The 18492-nt window shown below is 42.6% G+C and overlaps 2 protein-coding genes across 6 annotated transcripts in view; both read left to right on the top strand.

The window, feature by feature from the left end:
• Positions 1 to 2950, top strand: part of LOC137073652 (immunoglobulin-like domain-containing receptor 2) — a 46831-nt gene extending 43881 nt beyond the window's left edge. For all 4 annotated transcript variants that reach the window (XM_067442355.1, XM_067442352.1, XM_067442353.1 and 1 more), the window contains one exon: positions 1 to 2950. This exon is cut by the window's left edge and continues 718 nt beyond it. The gene's annotated coding sequence lies outside the window, so the exon portion shown is untranslated.
• Positions 2951 to 4237: 1287 nt separating this feature from the next.
• ildr1a (immunoglobulin-like domain containing receptor 1a) overlaps positions 4238 to 18492 on the top strand; it is a 28563-nt gene continuing 14308 nt past the window's right edge. For both annotated transcript variants that reach the window (XM_067442899.1, XM_067442898.1), the window contains exons 1-4: positions 4238 to 4462; positions 5902 to 6072; positions 7086 to 7235; positions 10547 to 10666. In XM_067442899.1, the coding sequence (XP_067299000.1) occupies positions 4246 to 4462; positions 5902 to 6072; positions 7086 to 7235; positions 10547 to 10666 (658 nt within the window). In that variant the 5' untranslated portion in view covers positions 4238 to 4245. The remainder of the gene's footprint in view (positions 4463 to 5901; positions 6073 to 7085; positions 7236 to 10546; positions 10667 to 18492) is intronic.

An 18492-nucleotide genomic window follows, 5' to 3' on the forward strand; every position in this document is an offset into this window, starting at 1 on the left:
AAAGTCAGTGATGATTTTTTTCTTCTTTAACAAGCCTATCAGGAATCGCCCTTTTTGGGAAGTTTCCCAACATGTGATTGGCTGTTCACTGCTGATGTCACAGCTGAACTCCGGATCAAAGCCTGATAGTCCGTGATTAGTGAATGAATTGGAGTTTGCGTCCCTGAATCAGCTCCATATGTTGGGCTTGATAGCTCCGCTGGATTAGCTGAAAGCTCGGGAGCGAATCCCGTGACAAACCAGTCATGATAAAACAACACAAGCTAAAATTACACTATTTTATTTTTGTCCATTTGCTGTCGTTAACACTACTGGGTCGGTTTAGGGGTTAGTGTGTAGTGTGGGTGTACATTAAAAAAACCAACATCTGTTTTTAGCGCCACCCAGTGGACATTTTGAAGCTGTAGTGATATGCAGTGTTGGGGGTTTCTTAAGTAACTTGAGTTATGTAATCAGATTACTTTCTTAAGTAACTTGAGTTATGTAATCAGATTACTTTCTTAAGTAACTTGAGTTATGTAATCAGATTACTTTCTTAAGTAACTAGTAAAGTAACGCATTTCATTTAAAAAAAAAAAACTAATATAAGTTACTTTTTCCCATTAGTAAGAGCAAAGGCGTTGTGTGAACAGGTTACTGTAACTCTAGACTAAATGTGAGCATTTACTCATCTCACTTTCCCAGTAAGGGTTAAGTGCTCCTCAAAATGAATTAAATCAGTCAAATGCAGTTGACTCCAATAATTAAGTATTTTTATGCATTTAATCTACCTTTACCGACCAGACCTGCTGCTAACTTTTGATGATTCAGTTTAGGGATGGCGAACACTAAACATTTTCTTGACCGACCACTGAGCCTCATTAGCCGGTTAGCCGATTCGTTTAAAATACGCTGCGCTATTTGAAATAGCAGCCGCGAGCCGTGCCTGCAATGTAATGTAAACTGCAGTAAACTTTACAGCAGAATAAAACATGTTTACAGTCTGAGACAAATGGGGGGGGGTGAATTTATTTATAACTCATTTGTTTACGTTATAGAAAGCCTTGAAGTTCTGCATAATTAAGGGCGTGGTTACAGGTGGATAGCCGTTTATCCGCCGTCTATAGTCTAAGCTCCGCCCACATCCCGCTTTTTTGCCCATTTTCTGTTATCCGGGAGTGACGCGCGATGACTCGCTCACAAGATGGCGACGCCCAGCTCGCCGCTACTTTACGCTTCAGAGCGGCTCATCGGATCCTACGGTGACGTCTCGGACACTACGGCCATATTTTTTTCCAGTCTATGGGAGAAACTCAATATTGTAATGCGTTACTTTAAAGTACATTTCCCCAACACTGGTGATGTGTAGCTGTTGGGACGTGTTTTGTGGTTTGCACAAACGCTGCCATAGGTACATTTTTCCCGTGAGACCAGGCAGGGAGAGCAGTGATAACCCGTCTAGACTAAACCACAGAACCAACGATGTATCGCAGATATCATTAATGTCAACATTAAACGATTTAATTGAGGAATTATTAGTCTGATTAGGGCTGTGCTGTGATGGACGTCTGCTGCTTGCCCGGCCAGAGCTGCCGCTATACTCGGGGTTAATGCTCAGTTCGGTGAGTGTTCCCCTAACCACAGCGGGTCTTCAGTGACCGGTGTGAGAGTATCAGATGTGTATCAGTGTGTTGGATCCGTGCATTCGGCCGTAAACTGACTCTGTAAGTGTTATTGTACACCAGTAAAGCACGGCACTGACCTGCTCTAAACGCGAGCACTCCTGGCCTGTCCTCAGGGGTGTCCTCTGTCCAGCTCTGCGGCTCTTTGCTCCATTCGGCCGAATGTTTCGTAACACACTCGTAACCGCTGCTGGCTAACACACACGTGCTGTGTTTGCACAGGATATTAGCATCAGATCTTGTTATACTCATGTTTTTATCAGTATTGTACAATTTTCAAATTAACAAATGATAATATTGTGTATTTTTGGGGATGACAGTAAAGCCCCTTTCCCACTGCGATTCCGGCAAACACACGGATAATGTGACCCGGCATTTGTTCCCGGGCCGCTAGATTTGGTCCATTCTCACTGCCAGCGAAATACCGTAATATGTGCTCTTTCACACACAACCCGTAACGGTCCCGGGTCGAGCTGACACGTGACATCCTGATGTGACGTATAACGGCGAGCGATCTCAGCCTCAGCGCGGATAGTAAGGAGCTCCGTGGTCTCGACTTGTGTCCAGTTTGCGCTCATTTCTGCTTGTTTAATTTTAGTTTCTTTTGTATCCGAACACTCTCTGCGTTTAAAACACCGACGAGCTCTTCTGGCACTGCAGGGTTGTGTTATTGAAGAAACAAGCTCTAGGAGTCGCACGATAACTACACACACGCTGCGGCATTAGTTTCAGCTTTTGTTCACACAGCGCTCGTCCCGGATCGAATCCTGCAATGTTACTCGGTCCCCGACCCGGGTTCAGTTCGGTAATCATTGCCGGGACGCGGCTGCTTTCACACAGAAGGCGACCCGGCAATGCTCCGGGAATATCGCGGGTCCGACGTGCAGTGTGAAAGGGGCTTTATTGTTTAAAGCTACGGAGAAGATTACGGGAAGGGTTCGATTCGTGTTAGATAAACAGGACAGGGTCAATGTGAGCCCGTCTGGGTGACCCCTGCTGACCTCTGAAGGGTCAGTCGCGTGACATCACTGATGAGGTCATGCCCGTCAGACTGTCCTTCACTCCTTCCTCTACTCTTCTTCTTCTTCTTCCTCTTCTTCTTCTTCCTCTTCACGGTTGTTTGTTATCAAGAAATGATTTTATCACCATACTTGAGAAAATGGTTCATATAATTATAGAGATTTTTATGCAACTTTGTTTACATTTTGTCTGTTTTGTGTGTCCTGATGTGTGTATCGCTGTAACGACATCATCCATGAGTTTCAGTAAAACTTGACAAACACTTTTAACACTCGTTTTATTCAGTGTTGTGTCTTTTTCTGTTGCGTCACACTTTGTGGGTGTGTGTGTGTGTGTGTGTGTGTGTGTTGGTGTCAGTGTAAGAGTGAGTCATGAGGCTGTTTGTTTATTGTTTAAACAATACTGACACGCACAAAGACATCAGTTTAGAGATGTGAGCCCCCCCCCCCCACACACACACACACACATAGTGTTTCCATGTTATATGGGGACTCTCCATAGGCGTAATGGTTTTTATACTGTACAAACCGTATTTTCTATCCCCTTACACTGCCCCTAAACCTACCCATCACACACACACACACACACACACACACACACACACACACACACACACACACACACATGTTGGTCTATGTGGTTTACAGGGACTCTCCATAGGCGTAATGGTTTTTATACTGTACAAACCGTATTTTCTATCCCCTTACACTGCCCCTAAACCTACCCATCACACACACACACACACACACACACACACACACACACACACACACACACACACACACACACACACACACACACACACATTTTTTGCAGTGTGCCGAGGGAATGAAGGCATCTGTGTGAAGAGGATTCCCCCTCGGTCTTCAGCCGCTGACGAGTTAATTTGCGAGCCTGATCGACGCCTCAACAGACGCGGGACAGAACCACGAGCTCACGAGCTGCCGGCTCCACTAAATACTCATTTGGATGTGTGTGTGTGTGTGTGTGTGTGTGTGTGTGTGTGTGTGTGTGTGTGCTGAGGAGAAACAGCCAGTGTGAATTAACACTGAAGCTGCGCAGACGTTCTTCAGAGGTCACTGCAGTCTTTGGCTGGAGCTTGACCTCCAGCTCCCCCTCTCTGGATGCAATGGGCGGAGCTTAGCCCTATGATTGTGTGAAGCTCCGCCCCTTGACTGCAGCGATAGGCTCGTGAGATTCTGCCGCCATCTGCTGGTCACACAGGGAACGTCCTCCACTGATCTCTAATAAAGCCTTCCAGAGTTAAACTTTAGTCTTAAGGATGTAAAAAGTCTAAGAATTACTTAAGTTTACTCTTCGACTTAAGAATAGGTGTCATTCATAAAGGCTCCTAAGACTCCTAAATTATGTGGAGAGGTTAAGAGTAAAGAGGAGTAGACACACACACACACACACACACACACTCTCCAATGAAAGTATAATGGAGTTAAATGATGATTATAAAATGATGAAACGCTCGGCAAGATATTATTTTTGTATCTGGCCTCATGTTACCTGTGCGCGCGCACGTCATGTGACGCACCTGTATTGGGGTGGAGTAAAGATGATGATGAAGTGGGAGGAAGAGCAGAGGATACACCTTCCGGCGTCTGAGAGCGACACACACACACTCTCTACAGGTTTGCGCGGCTTGTGTGATGAAGTGCGGGTTAGACTGATCGCATTCACACTCGCGCTGGTTTCGGTTCGGTTCAGTTCGCTGGAGATTCATCGGATCATCATGATCGTGTCGCTGCTACTGCTGAGTGTCCTGAGCTCAGGTGAGACACACACACACACACACACACACACACACACACACACAAGTCAGTGATACTGAAACCGTGTCTCGCCTGTTGAGCGCGTATCGATCACGTGACCACTGAATGTTGACATCGATCCCAGACACTGAATGACTGATTTAAATGTTTAAAACTTAGGTTATGAGTTATAGGTTATGAGTTATAGGTTATGAGTTATAGGTTATGAGTTATAGGTTATGAGTTATAGGTTATGAGTTATAGGTTATGAGTTATAGGTTATGAGTTATAATAAGACAACATACGAGTCTAGAGACAACGACATGATGACAAAATGACAAATAAACAGAAATGAAAGAAGCGTCAGGTGATCGTGAGAGTTTATTTGAAACCCAAAAGATTCAGAGATAAAGTTCTCATGATTATTTTTCTGAATGTTTCTCTTTACACACACACACACACACACACACACACACACACACACACACACACACACACACACACACACACACACACACACACACACACACTGAAACCGAGTTTGATTGGAACCAGTGAAGAATTTCCTGCTCTTTGTGTCATTTCCAGTTTTACAGGTTTGGCAGTCATGTGTGTTTCTGTCTGTTTAACCTACACACACACACACGTTTGTTTTTGTGACATATGGGGACATTCCATAGGCGTAATAGTTTTTATACTGTACAAACCGTATTTTCTATCCCCTTACACTGCCCCTAAACCTACCCATCACACACACACACACACACACACACACACACACACTGCCCCTAAACCTACCCATCACACACACACACACACACACACACACACACACTGCCCCTAAACCTACCCAACACACACAGCCCCTAAACCTACCCAACACACACACACACACACACACACACACACTGCCCCTAAACCTACCCATCACACACACACACACACACACACACACACACACACACACACACACACACACACACAGCCCCTAAGGACTGACCCTAAGCCTTTTGTAAAGTGGGGCCATGGGTAATGTCTGCAGGGGTTGTGTCGATCCAGGTCACTCTGTCTGAGCTGGAGAAGAGAGCGACTCTTCGCTTCAGTGTTGTGTGTTGTTGTGTTGTGTATTATGTTGTGTGTCGTTGTGTAATGTTATGTTGTGTGTTGTTGTGTTATGTTATGTTGTGTGTTGTTGTGTAATGTTATGCTGTGTGTTGTTGTGTTGTGTTATGTTGTGTGTTGTTGTGTAATGTTATGCTGTGTGTTGTTGTGTGTTGTGTTATGTGGTGTGTTGTGTAATGTTATGCTGTGTGTTGTTGTGTGTTGTGTGTTGTTGTGTTGTGTTATGTTGTGTGTTGTGTAATGTTATTTTGTGTGTTGTTGTGTAATGTTATGCTGTGTGTTGTTGTGTTGTGTTATGTTGTGTGTTGTGTAATGTTGTGTGTTGTTGTGTTCCGCAGGGGTTGTGTCGATCCAGGTCACTCTGTCTGAGCTGGAGAAGAGAACGACTCTCTTCGCTTCAGTGACGCTGCGCTGCGATTACTCCACATCGGCTCAGAGTCAGAACGTGATCGTCACCTGGAAATACAAATCCTTCTGCAAAGACCCAGTGCTGGACTACTACTCTACAGGTGTGTGTGTGTGTGTGTGTGTGTGTGTGTGTGTGTGTGTGTGCTGGACTACTACTCTACAGGTGTGTGTGTGTGTGTGTGTGTGTGTGTGTGTGCTGGACTACTACTCTACAGGTGTGTGTGTGTGTGTGTGCTGGACTACTACTCTACAGGTGTGTGTGTGTGTGTGTGTGTGTGTGTGTGTGTGCTGGACTACTACTCTACAGGTGTGTGTGTGTGTGTGTGCTGGACTACTACTCTACAGGTGTGTGTGTGTGTGTGTGTGTGCTGGACTACTACTCTACAGGTGTGTGTGTGTGTGTGCTGGACTACGACTCTACAGGTGTGTGTGTGTGTGTGTGTGTGTGTGTGTTGGACTACTACTCTACAGGTGTGTGTGTGTGTGTGTGTGTGTGTGTGCTGGACTACTACTCTACAGGTGTGTGTGTGTGTGCGTGTGTGTGTGTGTGCTGGACTACTACTCTACAGGTGTGTGTGTGTGTGTGTGTGTGTGTGTGTGTGTGTGTGTTGGACTTCTACTCCACAATGGGGTAAGATAAATAATCTTGTTTTCTGTTTGAAATCGTGTTTCTTGTTTCCGAACAGAAAACAAGATTATTTATTATTTTTAGCTCCGCCCACACGATACGCCTCGTCATTCTTTAGCTCCGCCCACACGATACGCCTCCAGCCGCTCTGTTTTTTCCGGAAAGACTCGGTACAGCCTATATTTCTTTTATAAATATAATAAAACTAAAGACTTTTCGGAGATATGAAGGATGCAGTACTACTCTAGAGGTGCTCAAGACTGACATGAGATTGACTGAACCTGAGTGTTTCACCGCCCCTTTAAATTTTTTTAGATGTTTGGAGTAGAAATGAGACAAAAATACTGAGTAAGAAGAGCATGTTTTGCAGTGCAATGCTAGGGTTAGGGTCCCAGTGTTTACAGACTGTGTGTGTGTGTGTGTGTGTGTGTGTGTGTGTGTGTGTGTGTGTGTGTGTGTGTGTGTGTGTGTGTGTGTGTTCTGCAGCGTACCAGTCTTCTCTTCAGATGGGTCGAGATCCTGCTAATGACTGTGTGGACTCTCAGCGCACCGTCCGAACCGTGGCTCAGAAGATGGGCTCCAATGAGGCGGTGCTGGGCGCCGAGTACAGAGACCGCAAAATATACCTTCAGAACAGTGAGTGGACGCACCATACACTGACCAACTAACTATAACTATATCACTGATCAGAACAGTGAGTGGACGCCTCATACACCGACCAACTAACTATAACTATATCACTGATCAGAACAGTGAGTGGACGCCTCATACACCGACCAACTAACTATAACTATATCACTGATCAGAACAGTGAGTGGACGCCTCATACACCGACCAACTAACTATAACTATATCACTGATCAGTGAGTGGACGCACCATACACTGACCAACTAACTATAACTATATCACTGATCAGAACAGTGAGTGGACGCACCATACACTGACCAACTAACTATAACTATAACTATATCACTGATCAGAACAGTGAGTGGACGCACCATACACTGACCAACTAACTATAACTATAACTATATCACTGATCAGAACAGTGAGTGGACGCACCATACACTGACCAACTAACTATAACTATAACTATATCACTGATCAGAACAGTGAGTGGACGCACCATACACCGACCAACTAACTATAACTATATCACTGATCAGAACAGTGAGTGGACGCACCATACACTGACCAACTAACTATAACTATAACTATATCACTGATCAGAACAGTGAGTGGACGCACCATACACTGACCAACTAACTATAACTATAACTATATCACTGATCAGAACAGTGAGTGGACGCACCATACACTGACCAACTAACTATAACTATAACTATATCACTGATCAGAACAGTGAGTGGACGCACCATACACTGACCAACTAACTATAACTATAACTATATCACTGATCAGAACAGTGAGTGGACGCACCATACACTGACCAACTAACTATAACTATATCACTGATCAGAACAGTGAGTGGACGCCTCATACACCGACCAACTAACTATAACTATATCACTGATCAGAACAGTGAGTGGACGCCTCATACACCGACCAACTAACTATAACTATATCACTGATCAGAACAGTGAGTGGACGCACCATACACTGACCAACTAACTATAACTATAACTATATCACTGATCAGAACAGTGAGTGGACGCACCATACACTGACCAACTAACTATAACTATATCACTGATCAGAACAGTGAGTGGACGCACCATACACTGACCAACTAACTATAACTATAACTATATCACTGATCAGAACAGTGAGTGGACGCACCATACACTGACCAACTAACTATAACTATATCACTGATCAGAACAGTGAGTGGACGCCTCATACACCGACCAACTAACTATAACTATATCACTGATCAGAACAGTGAGTGGACGCCTCATACACCGACCAACTAACTATAACTATATCACTGATCAGAACAGTGAGTGGACGCACCATACACTGACCAACTAACTATAACTATAACTATATCACTGATCAGAACAGTGAGTGGACGCACCATACACTGACCAACTAACTATAACTATAACTATATCACTGATCAGAACAGTGAGTGGACGCACCATACACTGACCAACTAACTATAACTATATCACTGATCAGAACAGTGAGTGGACGCACCATACACTGACCAACTAACTATAACTATATCACTGATCAGAACAGTGAGTGGACGCACCATACACTGACCAACTAACTATAACTATATCACTGATCAGTGAGTGGACGCACCATACACTGACCAACTAACTATAACTATAACTATATCACTGATCAGAACAGTGAGTGGACGCACCATACACTGACCAACTAACTATAACTATAACTATATCACTGATCAGAACAGTGAGTGGACGCCTCATACACCGACCAACTAACTATAACTATAACTATATCACTGATCAGTGAGTGGACGCACCATACACTGACCAACTAACTATAACTATAACTATATCACTGATCAGTGAGTGGACGCACCATACACTGACCAACTAACTATAACTATATCACTGATCAGTGAGTGGATGCACCATACACTGACCAACTAACTATAACTATAACTATATCACTGATCAGAACAGTGAGTGGACGCACCATACACTGACCAACTAACTATAACTATATCACTGATCAGTGAGTGGATGCACCATACACTGACCAACTAACTATAACTATAACTATATCACTGATCAGTGAGTGGACGCACCATACACTGACCAACTAACTATAACTATAACTATATCACTGATCAGTGAGTGGACGCACCATACACTGACCAACTAACTATAACTATAACTATATCACTGATCAGTGAGTGGACGCACCATACACCGACCAACTAACTATAACTATATCACTGATCAGTGAGTGGACGCACCATACACTGACCAACTAACTATAACTATAACTATATCACTGATCAGTGAGTGGACGCACCATACACTGACCAACTAACTATAACTATAACTATATCACTGATCAGTGAGTGGACGCACCATACACTGACCAACTAACTATAACTATATCACTGATCAGAACAGTGAGTGGAGCCTCATACACCGACCAACTAACTATAACTATAACTATATCACTGATCTGCCAACATTGTCTCTCTATGATAAATTAAAATAAGCTGATAACATCACTGTTTACTCCAGAACGACTGTACAGCCAAATCTAATTCTGCTGCAGTATTGTCCTGTTTAACACTGAAGCTGCTCTGACACAATCGGCGCTGGAGAAGAGCGATAGAAATAAAGATGACTGATTGAGCGCCGCTCCAGCCACTGTTAATTAGGGATCAACCGATATTTCGGCTTCCCGATACTTTAGCATTTCCCCATAATTGGGTACCTACACTAGAAAAAATGCTCTTCTTATTTAGTGTTTTGTCTTGTTTCCAGTCCAAATATCTTTAAAAAAAATTGTTTGTTGAAAATAAAATCTAAATGAAATGAGTTTTTGCTTAAAACAGGCCAAATGATCTGCCAATGGGGTGAGAGATCTGATTTCTGATCGGAAACGAGACAATTACTGAGTAAGAACATTTTTGCAGTGTATAAATAAAAAGATGAAACAGCATTAATGTTAAAAAGACTTTGCTCTTTCAGACTAATTATTGATGTAAATGTCTTTTGTTCTGTGTGTAAGGGAGTGAAATTGCAAAAATTACTGTGTTTAAAAAGTTTAGTTCGGTGCTGTTGCTATAATTGAAGAAAGAAGAAATAACTATTAATAAATACCGGTTATCGGCACACAAACAAGCAAATAATCGGTATCGGTTATAAAAAATCAAGATCACTTGATCACTACTGTCAATCATCAACACACTCCTGGTTTCCACAGAGACTAATGTTTGTGTGTGTGTGTGTTTGTGTGTGTGTGTGTGTGTGTGTGTGTCCCTCAGAGGCGGATCTGGTCATTAATGAGGTGATGTGGTGGGATAATGGGATGTATTTCTGCTCTGTGGAAGCTCCTGGAGATACAGTGGGAGACTCAGACCAGGAGATGAAGCTGATCGTGTACCGTAAGTCTGATTATGAGCACCACTAACCCTTCTTTTGGCCCTCTGGTCTAAATCAGCTCACCTCTGACATATAGAGCTGATCCTTCATATCCCACAACAGTCTGTAGTTATCATACTAATGAAAGACGGATACACGGAACCGATTCTCTCTGAAAACAGCTGAGATTGTGGAGGCGTGCAGTGGGCGGAGCTACAGACACACACACACACACACACACACACACACACACACACACACACACACACACACACACACACACACACACACACACACACACTGCCCCTAAACCTCCCCATCCCAGAAACATGTGCAGGACAATAGACTTCAATAAAAACATGTTTTGGCCGATTTATAAGCCTTTTTAACTATTGAGGACCAGTCAAATGTCCTCACTAGTGGGTTGTTCTTATATTTTACTATATAAGTGAGGACATTTGTGCCCTCACAAGTACTGCCAAACAAAAAAAACACACACACACACACACACACACACACACACACACACTGCCCCTAAAGCTACCCATCACAGGAAACAACTGCATTTTTACTTTCTCAAAAAAAAACTGGTTCTGTAATGATTTATAAGTGGTTTGAACGGTGCTGTTGTGTTATGATTAATGTTGTGTTGTGTTGTCAGATTGGCTGTCGGTGCTGTTGTGTTATGATTAATGTTGTGTTGTGTTGTCAGATTGGCTGTCGGTGCTGTTGTGTTATGATTAATGTTGTGTTGTGTTGTCAGATTGGCTGACGGTGCTGTTGTGTTATGATTAATGTTGTGTTGTGTTGTCAGATTGGCTGTCGGTGCTGTTGTGTTATGATTAATGTTGTGTTGTGTTGTCAGATTGGCTGTCGGTGCTGTTGTGTTATGATTAATGTTGTGTTGTGTTGTCAGATTGGCTGACGGTGCTGTTGTGTTATGATTAATGTTGTGTTGTGTTGTCAGATTGGCTGACGGTGCTGTTGTGTTATGATTAATGTTGTGTTGTGTTGTCAGATTGGCTGACGGTGCTGTTGTGTTATGATTAATGTTGTGTTGTGTTGTCAGATTGGCTGACGGTGCTGTTGTGTTATGATTAATGTTGTGTTGTGTTGTCAGATTGGCTGACGGTGCTGTTGTGTTATGATTAATGTTGTGTTGTGTTGTCAGATTGGCTGTCGGTGCTGTTGTGTTATGATTAATGTTGTGTTGTGTTGTCAGATTGGCTGACGGTGCTGTTGTGTTATGATTAATGTTGTGTTGTGTTGTCAGATTGGCTGTCGGTGCTGTTGTGTTATGATTAATGTTGTGTTGTGTTGTCAGATTGGCTGACGGTGCTGTTGTGTTATGATTAATGTTGTGTTGTGTTGTCAGATTGGCTGACGGTGCTGTTGTGTTATGATTAATGTTGTGTTGTCAGATTGGCTGACGGTGCTGTTGTGTTATGATTAATGTTGTGTTGTGTTGTCAGATTGGCTGTCGGTGCTGTTGTGTTATGATTAATGTTGTGTTGTGTTGTCAGATTGGCTGACGGTGCTGTTGTGTTATGATTAATGTTGTGTTGTGTTGTCAGATTGGCTGACGGTGCTGTTGTGTTATGATTAATGTTGTGTTGTGTTGTCAGATTGGCTGTCGGTGCTGTTGTGTTATGATTAATGTTGTGTTGTGTTGTCAGATTGGCTGACGGTGCTGTTGTGTTATGATTAATGTTGTGTTGTGTTGTCAGATTGGCTGACGGTGCTGTTGTGTTATGATTAATGTTGTGTTGTGTTGTCAGATTGGCTGTCGGTGCTGTTGTGTTATGATTAATGTTGTGTTGTGTTGTCAGATTGGCTGACGGTGCTGTTGTGTTATGATTAATGTTGTGTTGTGTTGTCAGATTGGCTGTCGGTGCTGTTGTGTTATGATTAATGTTGTGTTGTGTTGTCAGATTGGCTGACGGTGCTGTTGTGTTATGATTAATGTTGTGTTGTGTTGTCAGATTGGCTGACGGTGCTGTTGTGTTATGATTAATGTTGTGTTGTCAGATTGGCTGTCGGTGCTGTTGTGTTATGATTAATGTTGTGTTGTGTTGTCAGATTGGCTGACGGTGCTGTTGTGTTATGATTAATGTTGTGTTGTGTTGTGTTGTCAGATTGGCTGACGGTGCTGTTGTGTTATGATTAATGTTGTGTTGTGTTGTCAGATTGGCTGACGGTGCTGTTGTGTTATGATTAATGTTGTGTTGTGTTGTCAGATTGGCTGACGGTGCTGTTGTGTTATGATTAATGTTGTGTTGTGTTGTCAGATTGGCTGTCGGTGCTGTTGTGTTATGATTAATGTTGTGTTGTGTTGTCAGATTGGCTGACGGTGCTGTTGTGTTATGATTAATGTTGTGTTGTGTTGTCAGATTGGCTGTCGGTGCTGTTGTGTTATGATTAATGTTGTGTTGTGTTGTCAGATTGGCTGACGGTGCTGTTGTGTTATGATTAATGTTGTGTTGTGTTGTCAGATTGGCTGACGGTGCTGTTGTGTTATGATTAATGTTGTGTTGTCAGATTGGCTGTCGGTGCTGTTGTGTTATGATTAATGTTGTGTTGTGTTGTCAGATTGGCTGACGGTGCTGTTGTGTTATGATTAATGTTGTGTTGTGTTGTCAGATTGGCTGACGGTGCTGTTGTGTTATGATTAATGTTGTGTTGTGTTGTCAGATTGGCTGACGGTGCTGTTGTGTTATGATTAATGTTGTGTTGTGTTGTCAGATTGGCTGTCGGTGCTGTTGTGTTATGATTAATGTTGTGTTGTGTTGTCAGATTGGCTGTCGGTGCTGTTGTGTTATGATTAATGTTGTGTTGTGTTGTCAGATTGGCTGACGGTGCTGTTGTGTTATGATTAATGTTGTGTTGTGTTGTCAGATTGGCTGACGGTGCTGTTGTGTTATGATTAATGTTGTGTTGTGTTGTCAGATTGGCTGTCGGTGCTGTTGTGTTATGATTAATGTTGTGTTGTGTTGTCAGATTGGCTGACGGTGCTGTTGTGTTATGATTAATGTTGTGTTGTGTTGTCAGATTGGCTGTCGGTGCTGTTGTGTTATGATTAATGTTGTGTTGTGTTGTCAGATTGGCTGACGGTGCTGTTGTGTTATGATTAATGTTGTGTTGTGTTGTCAGATTGGCTGACGGTGCTGTTGTGTTATGATTAATGTTGTGTTGTGTTGTCAGATTGGCTGTCGGTGCTGTTGTGTTATGATTAATGTTGTGTTGTGTTGTCAGATTGGCTGACGGTGCTGTTGTGTTATGATTAATGTTGTGTTGTGTTGTCAGATTGGCTGTCGGTGCTGTTGTGTTATGATTAATGTTGTGTTGTGTTGTCAGATTGGCTGACGGTGCTGTTGTGTTATGATTAATGTTGTGTTGTGTTGTCAGATTGGCTGACGGTGCTGTTGTGTTATGATTAATGTTGTGTTGTCAGATTGGCTGTCGGTGCTGTTGTGTTATGATTAATGTTGTGTTGTGTTGTCAGATTGGCTGTCGGTGCTGTTGTGTTATGATTAATGTTGTGTTGTGTTGTCAGATTGGCTGACGGTGCTGTTGTGTTATGATTAATGTTGTGTTGTGTTGTCAGATTGGCTGACGGTGCTGTTGTGTTATGATTAATGTTGTGTTGTGTTGTCAGATTGGCTGTCGGTGCTGTTGTGTTATGATTAATGTTGTGTTGTCAGATTGGCTGTCGGTGCTGTTGTGTTATGATTAATGTTGTGTTGTGTTGTCAGATTGGCTGACGGTGCTGTTGTGTTATGATTAATGTTGTGTTGTCAGATTGGCTGTCGGTGCTGTTGTGTTATGATTAATGTTGTGTTGTGTTGTCAGATTGGCTGACGGTGCTGTTGTGTTATGATTAATGTTGTGTTGTCAGATTGGCTGTCGGTGCTGTTGTGTTATGATTAATGTTGTGTTGTGTTGTCAGATTGGCTGTCGGTGCTGTTGTGTTATGATTAATGTTGTGTTGTGTTGTCAGATTGGCTGACGGTGCTGTTGTGTTATGATTAATGTTGTGTTGTGTTGTCAGATTGGCTGTCGGTGCTGTTGTGTTATGATTAATGTTGTGTTGTGTTGTCAGATTGGCTGACGGTGCTGTTGTGTTATGATTAATGTTGTGTTGTCAGATTGGCTGTCGGTGCTGTTGTGTTATGATTAATGTTGTGTTGTGTTGTCAGATTGGCTGTCGGTGCTGTTGTGTTATGATTAATGTTGTGTTGTGTTGTCAGATTGGCTGTCGGTGCTGTTGTGTTATGATTAATGTTGTGTTGTGTTGTCAGATTGGCTGACGGTGCTGTTGTGTTATGATTAATGTTGTGTTGTGTTGTCAGATTGGCTGACGGTGCTGTTGTGTTATGATTAATGTTGTGTTGTGTTGTCAGATTGGCTGTCGGTGCTGTTGTGTTATGATTAATGTTGTGTTGTGTTGTCAGATTGGCTGTCGGTGCTGTTGTGTTATGATTAATGTTGTGTTGTGTTGTCAGATTGGCTGTCGGTGCTGTTGTGTTATGATTAATGTTGTGTTGTGTTGTCAGATTGGCTGACGGTGCTGTTGTGTTATGATTAATGTTGTGTTGTGTTGTCAGATTGGCTGACGGTGCTGTTGTGTTATGATTAATGTTGTGTTGTGTTGTCAGATTGGCTGACGGTGCTGTTGTGTTATGATTAATGTTGTGTTGTGTTGTCAGATTGGCTGACGGTGCTGTTGTGTTATGATTAATGTTGTGTTGTGTTGTCAGATTGGCTGACGGTGCTGTTGTGTTATGATTAATGTTGTGTTGTGTTGTCAGATTGGCTGACGGTGCTGTTGTGTTATGATTAATGTTGTGTTGTGTTGTCAGATTGGCTGACGGTGCTGTTGTGTTATGATTAATGTTGTGTTGTGTTGTCAGATTGGCTGACGGTGCTGTTGTGTTATGATTAATGTTGTGTTGTGTTGTCAGATTGGCTGACGGTGCTGTTGTGTTATGATTAATGTTGTGTTGTGTTGTCAGATTGGCTGACGGTGCTGTTGTGTTATGATTAATGTTGTGTTGTGTTGTCAGATTGGCTGACGGTGCTGTTGTGTTATGATTAATGTTGTGTTGTGTTGTCAGATTGGCTGACGGTGCTGTTGTGTTATGATTAATGTTGTGTTGTGTTGTCAGATTGGCTGACGGTGCTGTTGTGTTATGATTAATGTTGTGTTGTGTTGTCAGATTGGCTGTCGGTGCTGTTGTGTTATGATTAATGTTGTGTTGTGTTGTCAGATTGGCTGTCGGTGCTGTTGTGTTATGATTAATGTTGTGTTGTGTTGTCAGATTGGCTGTCGGTGCTGTTGTGTTATGATTAATGTTGTGTTGTGTTGTCAGATTGGCTGACGGTGCTGTTGTGTTATGATTAATGTTGTGTTGTGTTGTGTTGTCAGATTGGCTGACGGTGCTGTTGTGTTATGATTAATGTTGTGTTGTGTTGTCAGATTGGCTGTCGGTGCTGTTGTGTTATGATTAATGTTGTGTTGTGTTGTCAGATTGGCTGACGGTGCTGTTGTGTTATGATTAATGTTGTGTTGTGTTGTGTTGTCAGATTGGCTGACGGTGCTGTTGTGTTATGATTAATGTTGTGTTGTGTTGTCAGATTGGCTGACGGTGCTGTTGTGTTATGATTAATGTTGTGTTGTCAGATTGGCTGACGGTGCTGTTGTGTTATGATTAATGTTGTGTTGTGTTGTCAGATTGGCTGACGGTGCTGTTGTGTTATGATTAATGTTGTGTTGTGTTGTGTTGTGTTGTCAGATTGGCTGACGGTGCTGTTGTGTTATGATTAATGTTGTGTTGTCAGATTGGCTGACGGTGCTGTTGTGTTATGATTAATGTTGTGTTGTGTTGTCAGATTGGCTGACGGTGCTGTTGTGTTATGATTAATGTTGTGTTGTCAGATTGGCTGACGGTGCTGTTGTGTTATGATTAATGTTGTGTTGTGTTGTCAGATTGGCTGACGGTGCTGTTGTGTTATGATTAATGTTGTGTTGTGTTGTCAGATTGGCTGACGGTGCTGTTGTGTTATGATTAATGTTGTGTTGTGTTGTCAGATTGGCTGTCGGTGCTGTTGTGTTATGATTAATGTTGTGTTGTGTTGTCAGATTGGCTGACGGTGCTGTTGTGTTATGATTAATGTTGTGTTGTGTTGTCAGATTGGCTGACGGTGCTGTTGTGTTATGATTAATGTTGTGTTGTGTTGTCAGATTGGCTGTCGGTGCTGTTGTGTTATGATTAATGTTGTGTTGTGTTGTCAGATTGGCTGTCGGTGCTGTTGTGTTATGATTAATGTTGTGTTGTGTTGTCAGATTGGCTGTCGGTGCTGTTGTGTTATGATTAATGTTGTGTTGTGTTGTCAGATTGGCTGTCGGTGCTGTTGTGTTATGATTAATGTTGTGTTGTGTTGTCAGATTGGCTGACGGTGCTGTTGTGTTATGATTAATGTTGTGTTGTGTTGTCAGATTGGCTGACGGTGCTGTTGTGTTATGATTAATGTTGTGTTGTGTTGTCAGATTGGCTGACGGTGCTGTTGTGTTATGATTAATGTTGTGTTGTGTTGTCAGATTGGCTGACGGTGCTGTTGTGTTATGATTAATGTTGTGTTGTGTTGTCAGATTGGCTGACGGTGCTGTTGTGTTATGATTAATGTTGTGTTGTGTTGTCAGATTGGCTGACGGTGCTGTTGTGTTATGATTAATGTTGTGTTGTGTTGTCAGATTGGCTGTCGGTGCTGTTGTGTTATGATTAATGTTGTGTTGTGTTGTCAGATTGGCTGTCGGTGCTGTTGTGTTATGATTAATGTTGTGTTGTGTTGTCAGATTGGCTGACGGTGCTGTTGTGTTATGATTAATGTTGTGTTGTGTTGTCAGATTGGCTGACGGTGCTGTTGTGTTATGATTAATGTTGTGTTGTGTTGTCAGATTGGCTGACGGTGCTGTTGTGTTATGATTAATGTTGTGTTGTGTTGTCAGATTGGCTGTCGGTGCTGTTGTGTTATGATTAATGTTGTGTTGTGTTGTCAGATTGGCTGACGGTGCTGTTGTGTTATGATTAATGTTGTGTTGTGTTGTCAGATTGGCTGTCGGTGCTGTTGTGTTATGATTAATGTTGTGTTGTGTTGTCAGATTGGCTGACGGTGCTGTTGTGTTATGATTAATGTTGTGTTGTGTTGTGTTGTCAGATTGGCTGACGGTGCTGTTGTGTTATGATTAATGTTGTGTTGTGTTGTCAGATTGGCTGACGGTGCTGTTGTGTTATGATTAATGTTGTGTTGTGTTGTCAGATTGGCTGTCGGTGCTGTTGTGTTATGATTAATGTTGTGTTGTGTTGTCAGATTGGCTGACGGTGCTGTTGTGTTATGATTAATGTTGTGTTGTGTTGTCAGATTGGCTGACGGTGCTGTTGTGTTATGATTAATGTTGTGTTGTGTTGTCAGATTGGCTGTCGGTGCTGTTGTGTTATGATTAATGTTGTGTTGTGTTGTCAGATTGGCTGTCGGTGCTGTTGTGTTATGATTAATGTTGTGTTGTGTTGTCAGATTGGCTGACGGTGCTGTTGTGTTATGATTAATGTTGTGTTGTGTTGTGTTGTCAGATTGGCTGACGGTGCTGTTGTGTTATGATTAATGTTGTGTTGTGTTGTCAGATTGGCTGACGGTGCTGTTGTGTTATGATTAATGTTGTGTTGTGTTGTCAGATTGGCTGTCGGTGCTGTTGTGTTATGATTAATGTTGTGTTGTGTTGTCAGATTGGCTGTCGGTGCTGTTGTGTTATGATTAATGTTGTGTTGTGTTGTCAGATTGGCTGTCGGTGCTG

Source organism: Pseudorasbora parva, chromosome 4 (genome assembly GCF_024679245.1).
Source record: "Pseudorasbora parva isolate DD20220531a chromosome 4, ASM2467924v1, whole genome shotgun sequence".
NCBI classification, from domain to species: Eukaryota; Metazoa; Chordata; class Actinopteri; order Cypriniformes; family Gobionidae; genus Pseudorasbora; species Pseudorasbora parva.